A 15,389-nucleotide genomic window follows, 5' to 3' on the forward strand; every position below is an offset into this window, starting at 1 on the left:
AAAGCAGCAGGTACCTTGGTTATTTTTCCCATCCCTGTATTTCTAGCACCAAGTAAAGTGCTCGATACAGTGAAAGCACCCCCCAAAGCATGATGGGTAACTCGGCAGGCAAATGGATGTGTACAGTGGTATACTATCATGCCATGGTGTGCCGATGACTAAAAATGAATACACCTGTGTTAGTCTTATAGTTCTCTAAGACAGAAGTCTGACATGGTTCTCACTGGCTAGAACCAAGGTGTCAGGGCTGTGTTACTGTCAGGAACTCCCAGGGATAATGTTTCCTTGCCTATGCAGTTTTCAAAGGCTATCCACATTCCTCTGCTTATGGCCATCTTACCTCACCACTGAGGTAGAATGCCCAATGACCATGTACCAGCAAAACTACAGTGTAATTAATTAGCTGAGATGGAACCTCTTCAAACACTTTTTATTAAGCCTTCTGAGGCCTCAAACTAACACCGCCCTGATAAAAAACGTATTTATGCAAAGAGTAAAACATTATAAATGTCTTCTGTCAAGCAGAATCAGAAAGAAATATGTGAGGAGTCCATAATAAATAACACAATAAGTATCCCCTCTGGGTCAAACACTCAAGGAGGAAAGACTTCAGGTTTTTTGTTTTATTTTTTTCTCAACCCCCCCCCTTTCAAGCTTTCTGTTTGGTTTTAGGTTTTTGAGACAGGGTTTTTGTGTAACCTTGACTGTCCTGAAACTTGCTGTATAGACAAGGCTGGCTTCCAACTCACAAAAATCTGCTTGCCTCTGCCTCCCAATTACTTGAATCAAAGGCTTGTGCCACCACCACTGGGCTTAGGATAGTTTAAGACTGTGTTTTAAAAGAAGAGCTATTTTAGTGTTTTCTAATCTCATCTGCAGATGAGATGCTTTTCCATGAAAGAACTAGCCTAACCAGTTCAAGGGTGGCCAATGAACCCAAGGGCCTGACTCTGGAGAGGAGGCCATGGGACAATGGAGCAGATAGCACACAGGGAGTATGAGGAGTTTTGAGGGCAGAGGCACCACAGCCAGCTTTACTGTGCTTGCAAATTCAGCCAAAACACACTGGAAGCACGCCACACAGCAGCACCCATGACATAAACAATGTTTATTGTATCTATTTGAAAACAGACAATCGGAAAAGAGTTTAGTTTGTGATTTCCCGCAGAGCCCAGATCTGGAATTATTCCCTGTCACTAACATTCAGCTTAAGGAAATCCTTGCATTAAACAGCAAGATGAGTCTCCATGGTAACAGGAGAATGAAATTTGGTTAAAACTGCTATGGGTGACACTCTTCCAAAAGTCCTGATGGCTAAAATGCCCACAAATATCCCTAAAATGTTTATGTGTATGATCTCAGACATTTTTGTAACAATACGAGGTTATCCAAAGAGAAACTTGTAAACTGTGTAAAGTCAGCAGCAATGAAGTTCTACAGCCTGTACACTTCCAATACAAGAGCGCATCTATTAAACTGACAACTTCTGTCCTTGACAGAGACATCGAAGATAAGGAAAAAGGCATTTAAAAAGCATGCATTGTTAATCTTATCAATGGAAAAAAGCAAACCCAAACATGACTAATTACTTTGCCTCAATCAATAAATAATCTCAAGTGTGTGCTTGGTGTACTAACAAGAACCTAGCCATCAGTTAAGTCAAATAAACTGGAATGCTTTGCCTGCTAACATATGTTAATAACTTATGGAGTTTAAAAAAATAGTGTGTGTGTGTGTGTGTGTGTGTGTGTGTGTGTGTGTGTGTGTGTGTGTAGATGTCCTCAGAGGATAGAAAAGAGCATCAGAATCTCTGGGACTAGAGTTATAGGCATGTGGTTGTGAGCTGTCTGATGTTCTAGGAACTAAATCACATCTCTGGACCTTCTGCGAGAGCAGCAAGTGCTCTTGAACACCAAGCCACTTCTCCAGCCCCCAACTTGTAGACTTTAGACACCACATACAGAGAGATTAATTTTTGTTTGAAATTCTCAAAAGAATCTGAACATTTCTTTTTGTGTATGTGGAGTGTGTATGCACACGTATGGGTACAAGCGTGTGTGCAACTGCATAAGCAGTGTGTGCACACATGCAGACATTTCTCTTTCTTCATTATCTCTTAGAAGGACAAATTTAAAACATTTTTTAAAATACAATTTCTAAAGCAGAACCCATCAACAGCACAGCTGTAGTCAGATTTCAGATCTTTGCCCAGGAGGGAGACACCATAGAGGCTTAGAAGAGCTTGAAGTGCCCCTTCTGTTGGCACCTTATGTATTGACATTTCATCAACAAAAATTTCAAAGGCTGACCAGCAGATCCAGAAAGGCCAGCAGACACCACAAGCAGAGTCAGGAGACACCACAAGCAGAGTCAGGAGACACCTTCTATATTTTTCTGAGCTTCCATTATCGAGACCAACAGATAACTATAAAGAAGAAGCCAGGGACTCAGCGTAGACAAAGTTTCCTTTCCCCAGCCTGGAGAAAGCAGCAGTGAGGACTTAGCATAGTAACAAAGTCTGCTGCCTCAAATAATAACATGAGACAGATGTGACAGGGATCCCAGACACTTCTGGGTACTTCTGTAATCTCAGGGAATAAACATCCCTCCAAGGAAAGCGTGTCCATGTCCCTATCTCTGTCTGCTGTAAAGGAGACACAGTCCAGTCACCACACTTCCCTGCTCGAGAGGCAGTTTCCTAAGCCCAGCACAACCTTCCCTAGAAGCCAAGACACTAACAGCACAGGCCATTCCAGACACAGTCCCGGCTCCTCCAGAGCTCTGAGGTATGTGAGTCCTGCCCACTCCTGATCCTTTTGTTCTGAGCTTATCCCATTGCCTTTTGAAGGGGTCCACTTGTGTTTAGTCTGCAAACACACGCCACTGGAAATAACAGTGCAAGATCCTATGTGCAAATATTTGCAAACTTTTTTTTTTTTTTTTTGAGCAATACACATTTTACAAATTCAAGTGAAATCCAGGTACAGTCTAGGTCAGCTGCTGTCAGCCAGCCTCTCATACACACAACAGAAAAGTGATCGGTTCCTGAAACTGGAGCAAAAGTAAGGCACCAGTGACTGAGAAGGTTCATTCCCAGAGTCTGGGAAGAAGCCTGAGACAGAAATGCTGAGAGGCTTAATGCAAGATAGGGCTATGCCAGCCTGGTAGGTTCTCCTAGGCCAAAGCCTGTGATGTAGACAGCACATGACATCTGGACATACGTAAGAGATGAATCCCCGCCCACAAGTAGGAGAATGATTTCCCAGTAACTCTGCAATTAAAACGAAGAGGGCACATTCCCAGGACCATGTGTGATATGGGCTGCAGTTGACTTCCATGCTATACAGAACCTCTAACTGTTCTTTCCAACCATTGGCTTCTGTCTCATAAGATCATAATGGGAACTGCAGAAGCTGGCACATTTCAGATGCTTGTGTGTGGTAGTCCAACCTTCTGCTATAATGTCAGAGCATTATATAACTAGGAGCATTAGCCAGTCCAATAGGATGGGGAAGACCTAGAGATGAGGATCCAGGTGAAAAGGGCAAGGCTGGAAGTCAGGAGAACAGTGGCATGAGGAGCTGATCACAGACACCAGTGTGGGGAGGTCGACAGGTGTTTCCCAAGGGCATGAAGACATGGCTTGTGCCCTAAAGGAAATAAGGCAATACTGCCCAATGCAAGAGCCCCTTGGTGATCCACGGAGGAGGAAGGGTGTCTTCATCCTAGCTACAAAGTAGGAATCGGTCCCTGGAGGTGGTGGTGGCTCAGCTGAGGGAAGCACAGTTCAGCTCTGAGTCCTCCTGGCTGCCACTCGCTACATCTTCTAGTTCCAGTTCATCAGGACTGTCGAGGATGTTGGGCTCACTGGAGCACTGGCGGTGTGGTGGTGGGAAGCTGGGTGGCAGGAGCAGGTGTTTGTCCTCGCTGCCTGCCTCCTCCCCCAACCCTGAGTGCATCATGGTGGCCATAGCCAGCAGCTGGATGTCCGAGTGGGCATTGGCCACTGTGTGCCGCCGGACACTGCCACACTTCTCCAGGTATGCCTCCCCTTCCTGTTCTGTTAGAGGGGTCAAAACCATCTCATTCAGTGGCCGGCCAACCGTGGTCATCAGTGAGGCATAGTTCAGGACAGTCACCTTGGGCCGGACCCTGGAATGCCTCCTGGCTGCAAGAGAAGAAGCAGTAAAAGCTGTGATTGGGGGAATGGTAACAGACAGGGACCACAGGCTTCTCCTGGAAGAGGGAGGAAATAGCTCAGCCTCTGTGAACAGCTTTAGGTGGAGTCCTACTGAATGAAATGGAGAACAGGACCATTTAAATGTCACAACAGCACCTGTTTGCACCAGATCCTGTATCAGGTCCACCAGAAGCCTACAGTAAATGCTCACCTGAAACTTTCCTAGGTGGAGTGAACACGCAATGCTTCCTCACCCTATTTCCTGGTGCTGCCTGAGCTTGACTGGATCGGCCTTTAATTCCATTTGTACCATCTTCTCATAAGACATACACATTAGCCAGGGCTTCTGAACGCTCTTCAGGAGGTGCTGTCTGCAATGTCAGGAGGGCTGGGGAGGGTGCCTCAGTCGGTAAAGTGGTTGTATTGCAAGTCCAAGGACCTAAGTCTGATCCCAGGACCAAGCAAATAGGCCAGCTGCAGTGGTGTGAGCTTGTAAGTCTAGAGCTGGGGAGGTGGGGACAGGCAAAACCTTGGCATGGGCTGGCCAGCCAGGCTACCCACTTGGCAAATTCCAGGCCTGTAAGGGACTCTTTTTAAAAACCAAAACAAAGGAACTCAAAACAGAAACCAAACAAACAAACAAAGAAAAAACCTAGGGACTGGGGAGACTGCCTGCCTGGTGGATAAGCACTTGATGCACTGGGATAAGGACCAGAGTTCAGATATTAGAAGTCATGTAAATGCCAGGTTGAGTATGGTGGATACCTGTCATTCCAGTACTCAGAAGGCAGAATCAGGAGATTCCTGGAGCAAGCTACCTAGCTAGATTACCTGATCAGTGAGCTCTGGGTTCAACCGAGAGACTGTTTCTATGAATAAAGTAGACACCACTCAAGAAAACTGGCAGTGTCAACCTTTGGTCTACAACTGCTGCTTTTTTAGTATTGTGTTCTAGAAACTGCTGAAGCTTCATATGTGGTACAAGGCTTTGTGGTACAAGGCTGTTATCCCCAACTACTCAGGAGGCAGAGGCAGGAGGATCTCAAGTTAAAGGCCTGCCTAGGCTACAGAGCAAGTTCAAGACCAGTCTGAGCAAGTAAGACTCTGTCTCAAAATAAAAAAGCATAAAGAAGGCCAATGGTTTAGCTCAATGGTAGAGCATTTAACTAGCATGTATGATGAGCTAGGTTCAAATCTCATGACCATAAAACATTAAAAATACTTAGCACGCATTCTGGACTCTTGCTGAAAGCTAAATCTAAGTCATAGCATATTGATATTATTAGTGTCTACTTTAATGAGGAAAGAACTGAGTATCCAAGAAGTAGGAATTTACCCACGGTCACACAATTAGAGCACTGGATGGGCCCTAGGGCCACAGCCTTGCAGGAACTCAACATACAGGAATGATGAAGTTGTGCCATCCAGGAGTGTAAGTGTGTACTCAGAGGGCCCTACGGTGCCAGACAGAAGCATCTGTGACACATGGGAGAGGCTGTGGAGAGGACAGGAGAGGTGTGCTTCAGCAAAGGGCCCTAGCAGGAGGTGGAGCATGGGCTACTGCCAGAGACACAAGCAAGAAAAGCCAGGGAGGGTGCAGAGACACAGGAAAAAAGGGAAAACAATATCAGAGTAAAGAAAAGGTTTGATGGACAAGCGCAAATGACAGTGATGAAAGTGAAGATGACATGGGCTGGGGACAGCAGTTACTAAAAATACAGAGCTCCTGGGATGGCTGTGGAGGAACAGGACTCAGAGTGACTTGAGCCAGGACCTTCTGAACTCAGAATAAAAGGACCGCCACATCCCTCGGGTGCTCAAGAGGAAGCTGGCTGGTGTGCTGGAGAAGGAACGAGATATGGAATGGCAACGAACAATAAGAAGGAGGAATTTATGCATAATACTTGTCCCCTCAGAGAAACACATTTCTATAATGTTCTCACATCATAAAAATGGCTACTTCTAAAACTGAAGCACCAGGTGACTTCACAGCAGCAAGGACTTAGCTAAGGGAACATCCTTCAAATGACGCCCCTAGGAAAAACTTATTTCTCATACTACTTTTACAACCTAGCACTGTGGGTTGTCTATAGGAAAATCTTCAATCAGCCTAGCAAAAAGCTGGGCCCAACACCTTCAGAGGACACATCCTAGAAGCCAGTCTCTGTACCTGAGGGAAAGCAGCCATCTGCGAGGTGGTGTGTATGCAGAGACAGAGTTGGAGAAAAGAGAGGGGCTTTTCCATTTCAGCTGTGAGGACTCAATCCCAGGAGTTGGGGATGTCCTCTAATTGGGGAAGAGGTATACAGAATGCACCAACATTGGTAAGAGACTGAGAATGTATATGTGACTAAAACCTAGGCAGACAGATTAGCCGGGGTGGGCAGTCCAGGAAGAGAACAGAGTTGGAGCAGAGGCTGGGCCTGGAGAGGACACAGGGGAAGTTGAGGAAATGCAAACTCAATGTGGGTAGCTGAGACACACTGTCTTTCTGGCTGAGGGATTTTTTTTCATGGGCCTCAACTTGCTGGAAGGAGCCCAGGAGAGGTGTCTCTGAGGGTTTCCTGGGCATCATCCATCATTCACTGCAGTCAAGTGCTTGGAGGGTTCTACAGGCAGTGAATTAACAAAAGGCCACTTTGGCTGTGGCTGACAAGAGCTGAGAATTAAAGCCAGAGTGAGACTGGACCAGCATTGTGTGTGTGTGCATGTGTGCACTTTACTGGCTGAAGCATCTTCATGGCCCCTAGAGAGGTCATGAAGAAAGAGCACTTCAGATAGCTGTGCTACTAGAGACTGGTTTACAGATTCAACACACACAGACCTCTCTAGGGTCTGGGAACAAAAAAGAATGTCTCCCATGGCTTGCACAGTTTAGAGGGAGAACAGACAAATCACACGGTATGACAAGGGTTTGGGTCCAGGGAAATATTAGGAGGTAATCCTCACACCTGAAGGAAGGGGTGGGGGTGGGGGACAAGCTACTCCCAAGGGGTCTGTAATACATGGCACAGCCTCAGTGCTCTTTCTTCCTCCTGCTCTCTCCCAGAAGAAAGCCAGAGCTGTGTTCAAGCCCCGGGCCACTCCAAGAAGGTCGGTAACTAACAGCAGGCTATACAGTCTTTCCGTGTAGCCTCCTCTCTCACCCTGCAGGGACTTGCAAGAGAGGCCAACAGTTAGCACTGCCTTCCACTCTCTGGAAGAATGTTTTGGTCCTCAACTTGCTGCTGGCAGAGCCAAGATCACACGGACCCCATGGTTTGCCAAGTTTGCTGGCAGACAGTGCTTCCTTGATGAGCTGCCAGTCACCAGAGCTAATCCTCAGAGAAGTCAGCTGAAGGGTGGTGACTCCATCAGTCAATCCCACTAGGCTCTTTAGGAAGACTGCAAGCCGAAGGCTGAGACCTGAGCTGACAGGCAGCTTCCCACTTTTGGTCTCAGGTTTTTTTTTTGTTTGTTTGTTTTTTTAATTTCTTCTCCCCTTTTCTTCTTTGTAACAGGGATAGTAGGACAATGGCCCCTGGGGAAATGGAGTCTCCCACCGAGGGATTCACTGAGATTGTCTTCCTAGAAACTCCTGAGACCTAAAGTCTGGGCTTTCCTTGTGGCACTTTTGCAGAGAGACTGGTCAACCACCTTACCTTCCTTAACTTTCTTTTGAAAGGTTTATTCCTTCCTCACAGGTCCCCAACAAAGACAGGCATTAATTTCTGTGAAAGCCAGCAATGGCAGTTTCTTTCAGACTCCTAGAGAGGCAAAGCCAGGGTGGAGCAGTCCTTTGTTGGGGACTGGCTCCCCAATAAGCCTTTGATCTTCTAGGCTCCCAGAATGCCCCTGTCATTGTGGGCTTCTGCTCTAGTCCAGAACCTGCAAAGGCCCACTCGGCCTTTGTCATGCAGAGAAGGTAGTGTCCAGCTGCAGGGTCGGCTCTGCAGAGGGCCCCAGGTATACAAAGGAGTGAGGATGTGGAGGATAGGGAGGGATTTTGTAGGGGGAGAAATCCAGCCTCAGAATGTTTGCTGCAGGGAAGGGGCCCTGAGAGCCTCAGAAAATCCCAAGTAGCTCAGGAATTCGGGTAACTTGAAAGGTAGCACTTGGGCCTGGGCTCCACCCTCCTCTCTCTCTCTCTCTCTCTCTCTCTCTCTCTCTCTCTCTCTCTCTCTCTCTCTCTGTGTGTGTGTGTGTGTGTGTGTGTGTGTGTGTTGTTGTTGCTTTTCTCTTAGTTTCACTGCTATCCTCACCTGATACTTTCATTGTCCTCTTGTAATAAGAAAAGAAAAGGTGAGGCATTGGAGGGGAGGGCCTGCACACATGTGTGAACACACATGTGAACTAACACACACACAGAATCACACTCCATTTGGGGCCTTGGATAGGATCATTTATCGTTCTAAAGCAAGACTCCTGGTCCTGGTCCCAGTACAGGTCGTGCAAGACACTACCTTAGCATCTCTAGAGTCCAGATGCAGGGCATACGGCAGGGATACAGGGCAAACACTGGCTTACAGACAAATCCACTAGGTTCCACCCAAAAGTTGTCTAACAATAGCTTTCATCATCACAGGCAGCCATTACTACCTGTGCAGGAGCAAACCAGGTGTGGCAGCATGACAGAGCTGCTCACTACCCCAGACTCCTTCCTCCTCTCTCCCACCCTTCTTTTCCCTCTCCCTCTCCCTCTGTTCCCACGTTTCCAGGTAGCCTCTCTTTCTCTCTTTCTGCCCTTCTCTATCCCCCTGCCCACTCCCCATCTCTACCCCCTTTCTAGGTACCTTCTCCCTTCTGTTTCCTCCAATAAGCTTTCTTTATCCTAGGTCTGTCACATGGCATGATTTCCCAGGGTGACACCTTGGCAGGAGCCTGCCAGGTACTCCCTTACTTCTATGGCATTATATCACAATTTATATTTCATAACAGCAAACCTCTACCTTTCTTGCCTGCAAAGCTGGGGCACTTCTCAGGCACCCCAAGAGTAGGGATAGCACCACCCTCCTTGGGCGATACACATCTGCCAAGGTCTGGACAGCAGTGTGCAGCATGGCCATTGGCTGAACGCCTTTTCAGATGATGGTCCAGCTGCCTTGGCATTTCGTGCTGCCCTGGTCTCAGGGGAGACACAGCACAGCCCTGCCTCAACTAAAAGGATCAATCTTATGACCCTAATGCAACTCTTAAATTTTTTTCATTGTCCATTCATAAAAAGTTATGTGTATGTATGTGTGTCTATGTGCGGGTATGTGCACCCATGTGTGCCTACTTACACACAGGGTTAGAGGTATTGTAATCTCCCTGGAGCTGGAGTTACAGAGACTTGTATTGGGTTCTAGAAACTAGACTTGGGTCTTCTGTAAGAGCAATATGTTTGTAAACATTGAGCCATTTCTCTAACACCTCAATTATTGTCTTAATACCCCTCTGTCCCAGACTGAGTGAATGTTATTTCACAAATATACTTATTTTATGTATATGAGTGATCTGTCTTCACACACACTAGAACAGGGCATTGGATTCCATTACAGATGGTTGTAGGCCACCATGTGGTTGCTGGAAATAGAACTCAGGACTTTTGGAAGAGCAGCTAGTGCTCTCAACCACTGAGCCATCTCTCCAGCCTATGAATGCTATAGAAGTCTCTATCTTCAAAGGGTAAGGAAGGTCGCCTCAGCTTTTAACATGTAGAAGTCTGGGATAAAATGTCTGGCCTGGGACACCTCTTGGACTAAGGAACAGAGGAGCAGGATTACCTATGCCACTATCCCTTAATGACCTCACATCCTCAATGCTGACAGTTTGGGCATGAGGAATGGTGGACTGTTCAGGGCAGCTTAGAATTCTCAAATCTATTCTGACAGAGTTTCTCTGTGTAGTCCTGGTTGTCCTGGAACTCACTCTGTAGAACAGGCTGGCCTTGAACTCAGAGTTCCACCTCCCTCTGCCTCCAGAGTACTGGGATTAAGGACATGAAGTGGGAGCTGAAGAGATGGGTTAGCAGTTAAGAGCACTGTCTGCTCTTCCAGAGAACCCAGATTCGATTCACAGCAGCACACGATGGCTCAGAACCACTTGTAACTCCCATTCCAGGGGAATCAAAGCCCTTTTCTGGCCTCTTCGGGAACTAGACACACAAGTGCACACATATAGGCAAACCACCCATACACATAAAACAATAAAATAATTTTAAAGCATGAAGGATTAGTGAACTAAAGGCAGTGAAGAGGCAGATTCAAGCTGGAGGATCAGAGGTTCAAGGTCATCCTTGGCTACATAATAGGGCTGAGGCCAGCATAGGCTACATGAGACCCTGTCTCAAAATTATTCTTTGTTGTTAAAGACATTACATAAACAGGAATTCAAAGCCAACTATTTGAAAACCACTTGTTCCTTGGATGTCTCTCCTGCATGTGAGACCATGTATTTCCACACACTTGTTTGGTTTTCTCATTAATCTTTTACAGGGATCTGTTCCAACTAAGAGCTTATGGGGATTGAAGTACAGTTTTGTTTTGTTTTTTTTTTTTTTTTCCTTTTCCTATGTTGGAATTAGGCCCTGACTATGTTGGAGTTCTTGGCATAACACCACTAACCTGCTGGCATCCTGATACCTCCCTGGGTCCTGATTCCTGAAACAACATGAGCCCAGACAGTAATACGGGAGGTAGGCTCCGTGGAGACCTAGGCAATTCAACATCCAGCTTAGGGAAGAGGCAGAGGGTGGGAGACTGTCCTCCGATAGCTTTCAGATTTATGTGAAGGGAGTGAAGAAGAGACCAGAGAATGAGTCTGTGAGACCCGGGAGTCAGGTATGAATGGAGCCAGCCTCCTCCAATCTTTGGCTGCTGTGGTAAATCTAGTATCTCCAGAGAAACAGGACCAGGGCCAGGAAAACAGCCATTAGAAGGCTCACCGTTCTACACGAAGAGGCCCAGGGGAACATGCTCTCTGGAAACTGTTCTTTGCCCCCTTGACTTTGAAGCTCAAGTACAAATCCATGACAGCAGGATGAGGCCCAAGTAAGTGTGGTCCAGGTGATGTTTCTTACTCTGCATCCTTCTGCAGCTGTATGCTGCCCTGGCTTTGGAGTACAGCAGCCTGCACCAGTCTAACAAACATGCTCAAATACCTGCTGTATTGCTGCATGGCTGGACATCAGGTCCCAGTGCAGAAGCTGAAGATGGAAACTAGCAAGCGATTACTTTGTAAGGTCTTACATCTTAGGCAGTCTTTCACGAGGCTGTCTCTAACAGGGCCATGTTTTTGTTGGGAACTATGCTACTATGTATTATGACACTGGATGTTTCTACTGAGACTGTCTAGACTGTGCTCTCACTGGGAGAAGAAACAGATCTGATTCACCTCTAGATTCTATACAGAGACTAAGATACTGCCTGGTACTGCAGTACCATCACAGGCACCAAAACAGGAGGCTCAGGCAGAATTTATTCCCAAATCCAAGAATCCTGTCCCTTGCAGTGAAAGACCCTTGTAATACGTACATAAATAAGAGTAGAGACAGTAGATGAAAGATCTGACTGTAAATGTGACATAGTGGCTTCATGGTGGCTACTGTCAAGGGAAGAAATATCACGGCTGGGTTTCCACTCAAATGAGTAACAGGTATGTTGGGCTGGCTAGTTTTATGTCAACTTGACACAAGTCATCTGAGAGGAGGTAACCTTAATTGAAAAAAAAATGCTTCCATAAGATCTGGCTATAGGCAAGCCTGAATGACATTTTCTTAATTAGTGATTGACAGGGGAAGAGGCCAGATCATTGTGTGTGGCTGTATCCCTGCGCTGGTGGTCCTGGAGTCTACGTGAGAACAGGCTGAGCAAGCCATGGGGGAAATAAGTCAGTAAATAGCTCTCCTCTATGTTCTCTCCTCAGCTCCTGTCTCCAGGTTCCTGTCCTGTTTGAGTTCCTGCCCTCATTGCTTTTGATAATGGGCTATTATATAGAGCTGTGAGTGAAATAATCCCTTTCCTCCTGAAGTTGCTTTTGGTCATGGTGTTTCATTATAGCAATAATAAGCCCAACTAAGGCAGGTATAATAAGAAAATACAGTTTCTGGTATTCAATACAGAAAAACTAATGAGAAAGATCTAAGCTATTGGTCAAAGGAGTAGATGAAACAGGTACTACTACAGAGGTTGGGGCCAGTCTCTGAGGGAGATTGGTAGAGAGGCAGGGTTGCTTGCCACATGGCCTCAGAACATCTGTAACTAACAAACCAAGATTTTACACTGGCCTTCACTAGAACAAAGCACTGGGCAGACAATTGGTGCTTCATGCCTCATGACAGGTATCATTATCCCCAGGCCTCTAGACTTCAGAGCTAAGTGCTTCTTACCCAGTGAATATGTTGGGCCTGAGCAGCTGCGATCCCCGCTGATGCCAAGGAAAGGAGATACCACTTGCTTCACCAGCTCCTCCAGCTGCAAATAGCCCTCACTTGGGCCTGTGGGCTCGTGAACACTCTACAAATGAACACACAAGACAGATAAATGTCAGTGAAAAGTGTCAAGGCAGTGGACATCTGTCAACACCTGCCAATGACCCTCCTCTGTGAACAAGGCAGTGTGGCCACAGTCAGCCTCCCTGTGGTTAGAACGAAGGGAACAGGTCAGCAGCACTGGGCACTCATGCCAAGCCAATAGATGAAAATGAGACAGAACAGGACATGGAGAGGAGGCAGGAGATGGGAGAAAGGAGAAATGCACGATTTGGAGCTGGTGGCTCTCCCAGGAACATGGGACATGGGGACACAGTTTACACTGAGCCTTTCAGAGGGAGCAGCCCTCATTCCTCAGCCCCTCTGCCAGGTTGCCCAGCAAAACACAAATGACAGGTTTTCCTAGCCCTGTACAAAATGAAGATGCAGGGCCTGCAACTGAAAATCAGTAAGAAGGTTGAATGGGAGATGATCGTCTACTAAAACAGTCACTGAGAGACAGGTGGATCCCTGAGTTCAAGGCTAGCCTAGTCTACAGAGCAAGTTCCAAAACAGCCAGGGCTACACAAAGGAACCCTGTCTTGAAAAACAATACATACATACATACATACATACATACATACATACATAGGAAGTAAATCCAGTTTAAGAAGTAAATCCAGAAACTGGGCCTTTTAAGAACAGAATCTAGGCTCACCCAGGACAGTATAGGTGGCATAGTTCCAATTCTCACTCTAAAGGTGAAGGGTAGGGGTGGTAAAGTCCAATGTTTATCCTACACCCAGAAGAGTGGTGAGCTTACCCACAGCAAGCAGGTATTTCACAAAAGCATCACATATGAACAAACACACAGGCCTCCCAACAACCAGGGACAGGCCCCGGTTCCAATGCCTACAAATAAAGACCAGGAGGCTTAAGAAACTTACCTAGTGCAACACAGCCAATAGATGACAGAAACAAACAAGACAAGACAAACAAACAAATCCCCCACTGGACTGGAACCCAAGATGTCTGGGTCTGAGCCTATGTGACCACCACTTGTTACCAGGTTAGAAAACAGAGAAAAAGCACAGAAAAGTCCAGAACAGGAGAAAGAAGACTTAGAAAGTGGTTCTAGGTGTGTTTCTGCAGTACAGCACAGTAGGAGTCCTCAAACTTGCATTTGAGGTAAAAGCCAGGTGGCAAAGACCCAGAGACCAGAAAGGAACAAGGGCTTGAGCAGGAAAGAAGGGAGACATGACGGCTCAAACTGGAAAGGAGCTGGTAAAAATCCACTTTCTAGAAAAGCAGCAGGCTCCTTGTGAATTGTTTCTCACTGCAAGGGGCTTGAAAGCATGACCTCCTGTTGAGGGGTAGTAAAGACCCAGAGACCAGAAAGGGACAAGGGCCTGAGCAGGCAAAAAAGGGAGACTCCAGGGGGTCTCGGTGCTTAGCCAGAAAGATTATCTCCTCAAATTCTCAAAATAGATCCTTAATGGTTTCCCTTTAAAAAGCTAACACTCACCACAGCCCTGAAGTTGAGCGAGGAGTGAAGCAAGTGGGGCCAACTCCTGCAGATTAGGAAGCCCTGGTTGAGGTGTGGTTATCAAGTAAAGGGGCTTTTCCTTGGTCTGTTTTGGCTACATATAGTAAGATGCAGATGCCTAGATGTTAGACGGTTTAAGAAAACAAGAAGCCTGAAAAGAGGCTATGCAGAGTTTGACAGAATATAAGCAGAGTTTGCAGTCTAGGACTAAAACGGGAAGGGAAGAGAGAGCCGTGGAGAAAGTGCCTATCTACTGGGATGAGCTTGGTGGTGCTGGCAACAGGCGTGGCGATTCTCCACACCCTCTGTCCCAGCTCCACTCTCCCAGAGCTCAAGCAGCAGAATGCTTAGCGTTGGAAAGGAGCATGGAAAGAAAGTAAGCTGACTGACTCAGGAAGGCACGTGAAGGCTGGCCCAGGGGGGCACTCAAGGCAATAGGAAGGCAAAGGGGCCTGGAACCAGACCTCAGGGTAGAGTGATTCAAGCCATAAAACCATCTTTATTAGCTTTGGAGGCCCAGAAACGTTTTTCTTCTGATAGTTCACATCAGTATCTTCTCTAGCTTTTCCTCCAAAAGAAACATGACAGGAAAAAGAGGTGGCAAAGTGAAGGGGCAAGAGGGATGCTAACACAGCTTGCAACTGAGTGGCACTCCAAAGGACATGGCCCTTGAGGACATCTTCAGCCTTTTCTCTGCTAAACCACTCAGCACATGACAGCCTATGAATGACAACTTTTCCTGGCCCCGTATGAAACAAAGAAGCTGAACCCTACATTCAAAAAGTATTAAGAACGTTCAGTGAAAGATGGGAGACTACAGAACTAAGGACAGAGCCCTCTAAGGACAATGTCACGCACATTGCCTGGTAGGCAGGGCCCCATACTCACTTAAGGGCTTCCTTGTCCTCTGGGTGGGACCCCTTGAGAAGTGGAGCTCTCTGCCTAGTGTAGCACGAGCTGCCCTTATATTGTCCAAGAAGGGGGAATTAGTTCAAGAAAGTTTGGAAGACTGATGGGAAAGAGAGAGCTGAAGTCTGAGAATGGCTCTCTTTCCTTGTATCAGAGTCAGGTCGCTTTGGGAATATCATGCCCAGGTCTCATGTCCCTGTGGAGAATTGGACAATTTACAGTACATTTCCTGTTTCAAGAGTGGTCCCAGAGTGGATTCCCTGAACATCCTATCCAGACTCCAAAGATGCTGCCCCTCAGGCCCTAGAAAACAGATTTGGATCAAG

General features: G+C 46.7%; 1 protein-coding gene across 5 annotated transcripts in view; it reads right to left on the reverse strand.

The window, feature by feature from the left end:
• Positions 1-1,093: 1,093 nt before the first annotated feature.
• Prr5l (proline rich 5 like) overlaps positions 1,094-15,389 on the reverse strand; it is a 170,593-nt gene continuing 156,297 nt past the window's right edge. For all 5 annotated transcript variants that reach the window (XM_076929330.1, XM_034495974.2, XM_076929329.1 and 2 more), the window contains 2 exons: positions 12,528-12,654; positions 1,094-4,168 (listed from right to left, as the gene is read on the reverse strand). In XM_076929330.1, the coding sequence (XP_076785445.1) occupies positions 3,768-4,168; positions 12,528-12,654 (528 nt within the window). In that variant the 3' untranslated portion in view covers positions 1,094-3,767. The remainder of the gene's footprint in view (positions 4,169-12,527; positions 12,655-15,389) is intronic.

Source organism: Arvicanthis niloticus, chromosome 2 (assembly GCF_011762505.2).
Source record: "Arvicanthis niloticus isolate mArvNil1 chromosome 2, mArvNil1.pat.X, whole genome shotgun sequence".
NCBI lineage: Eukaryota > Metazoa > Chordata > Mammalia > Rodentia > Muridae > Arvicanthis > Arvicanthis niloticus.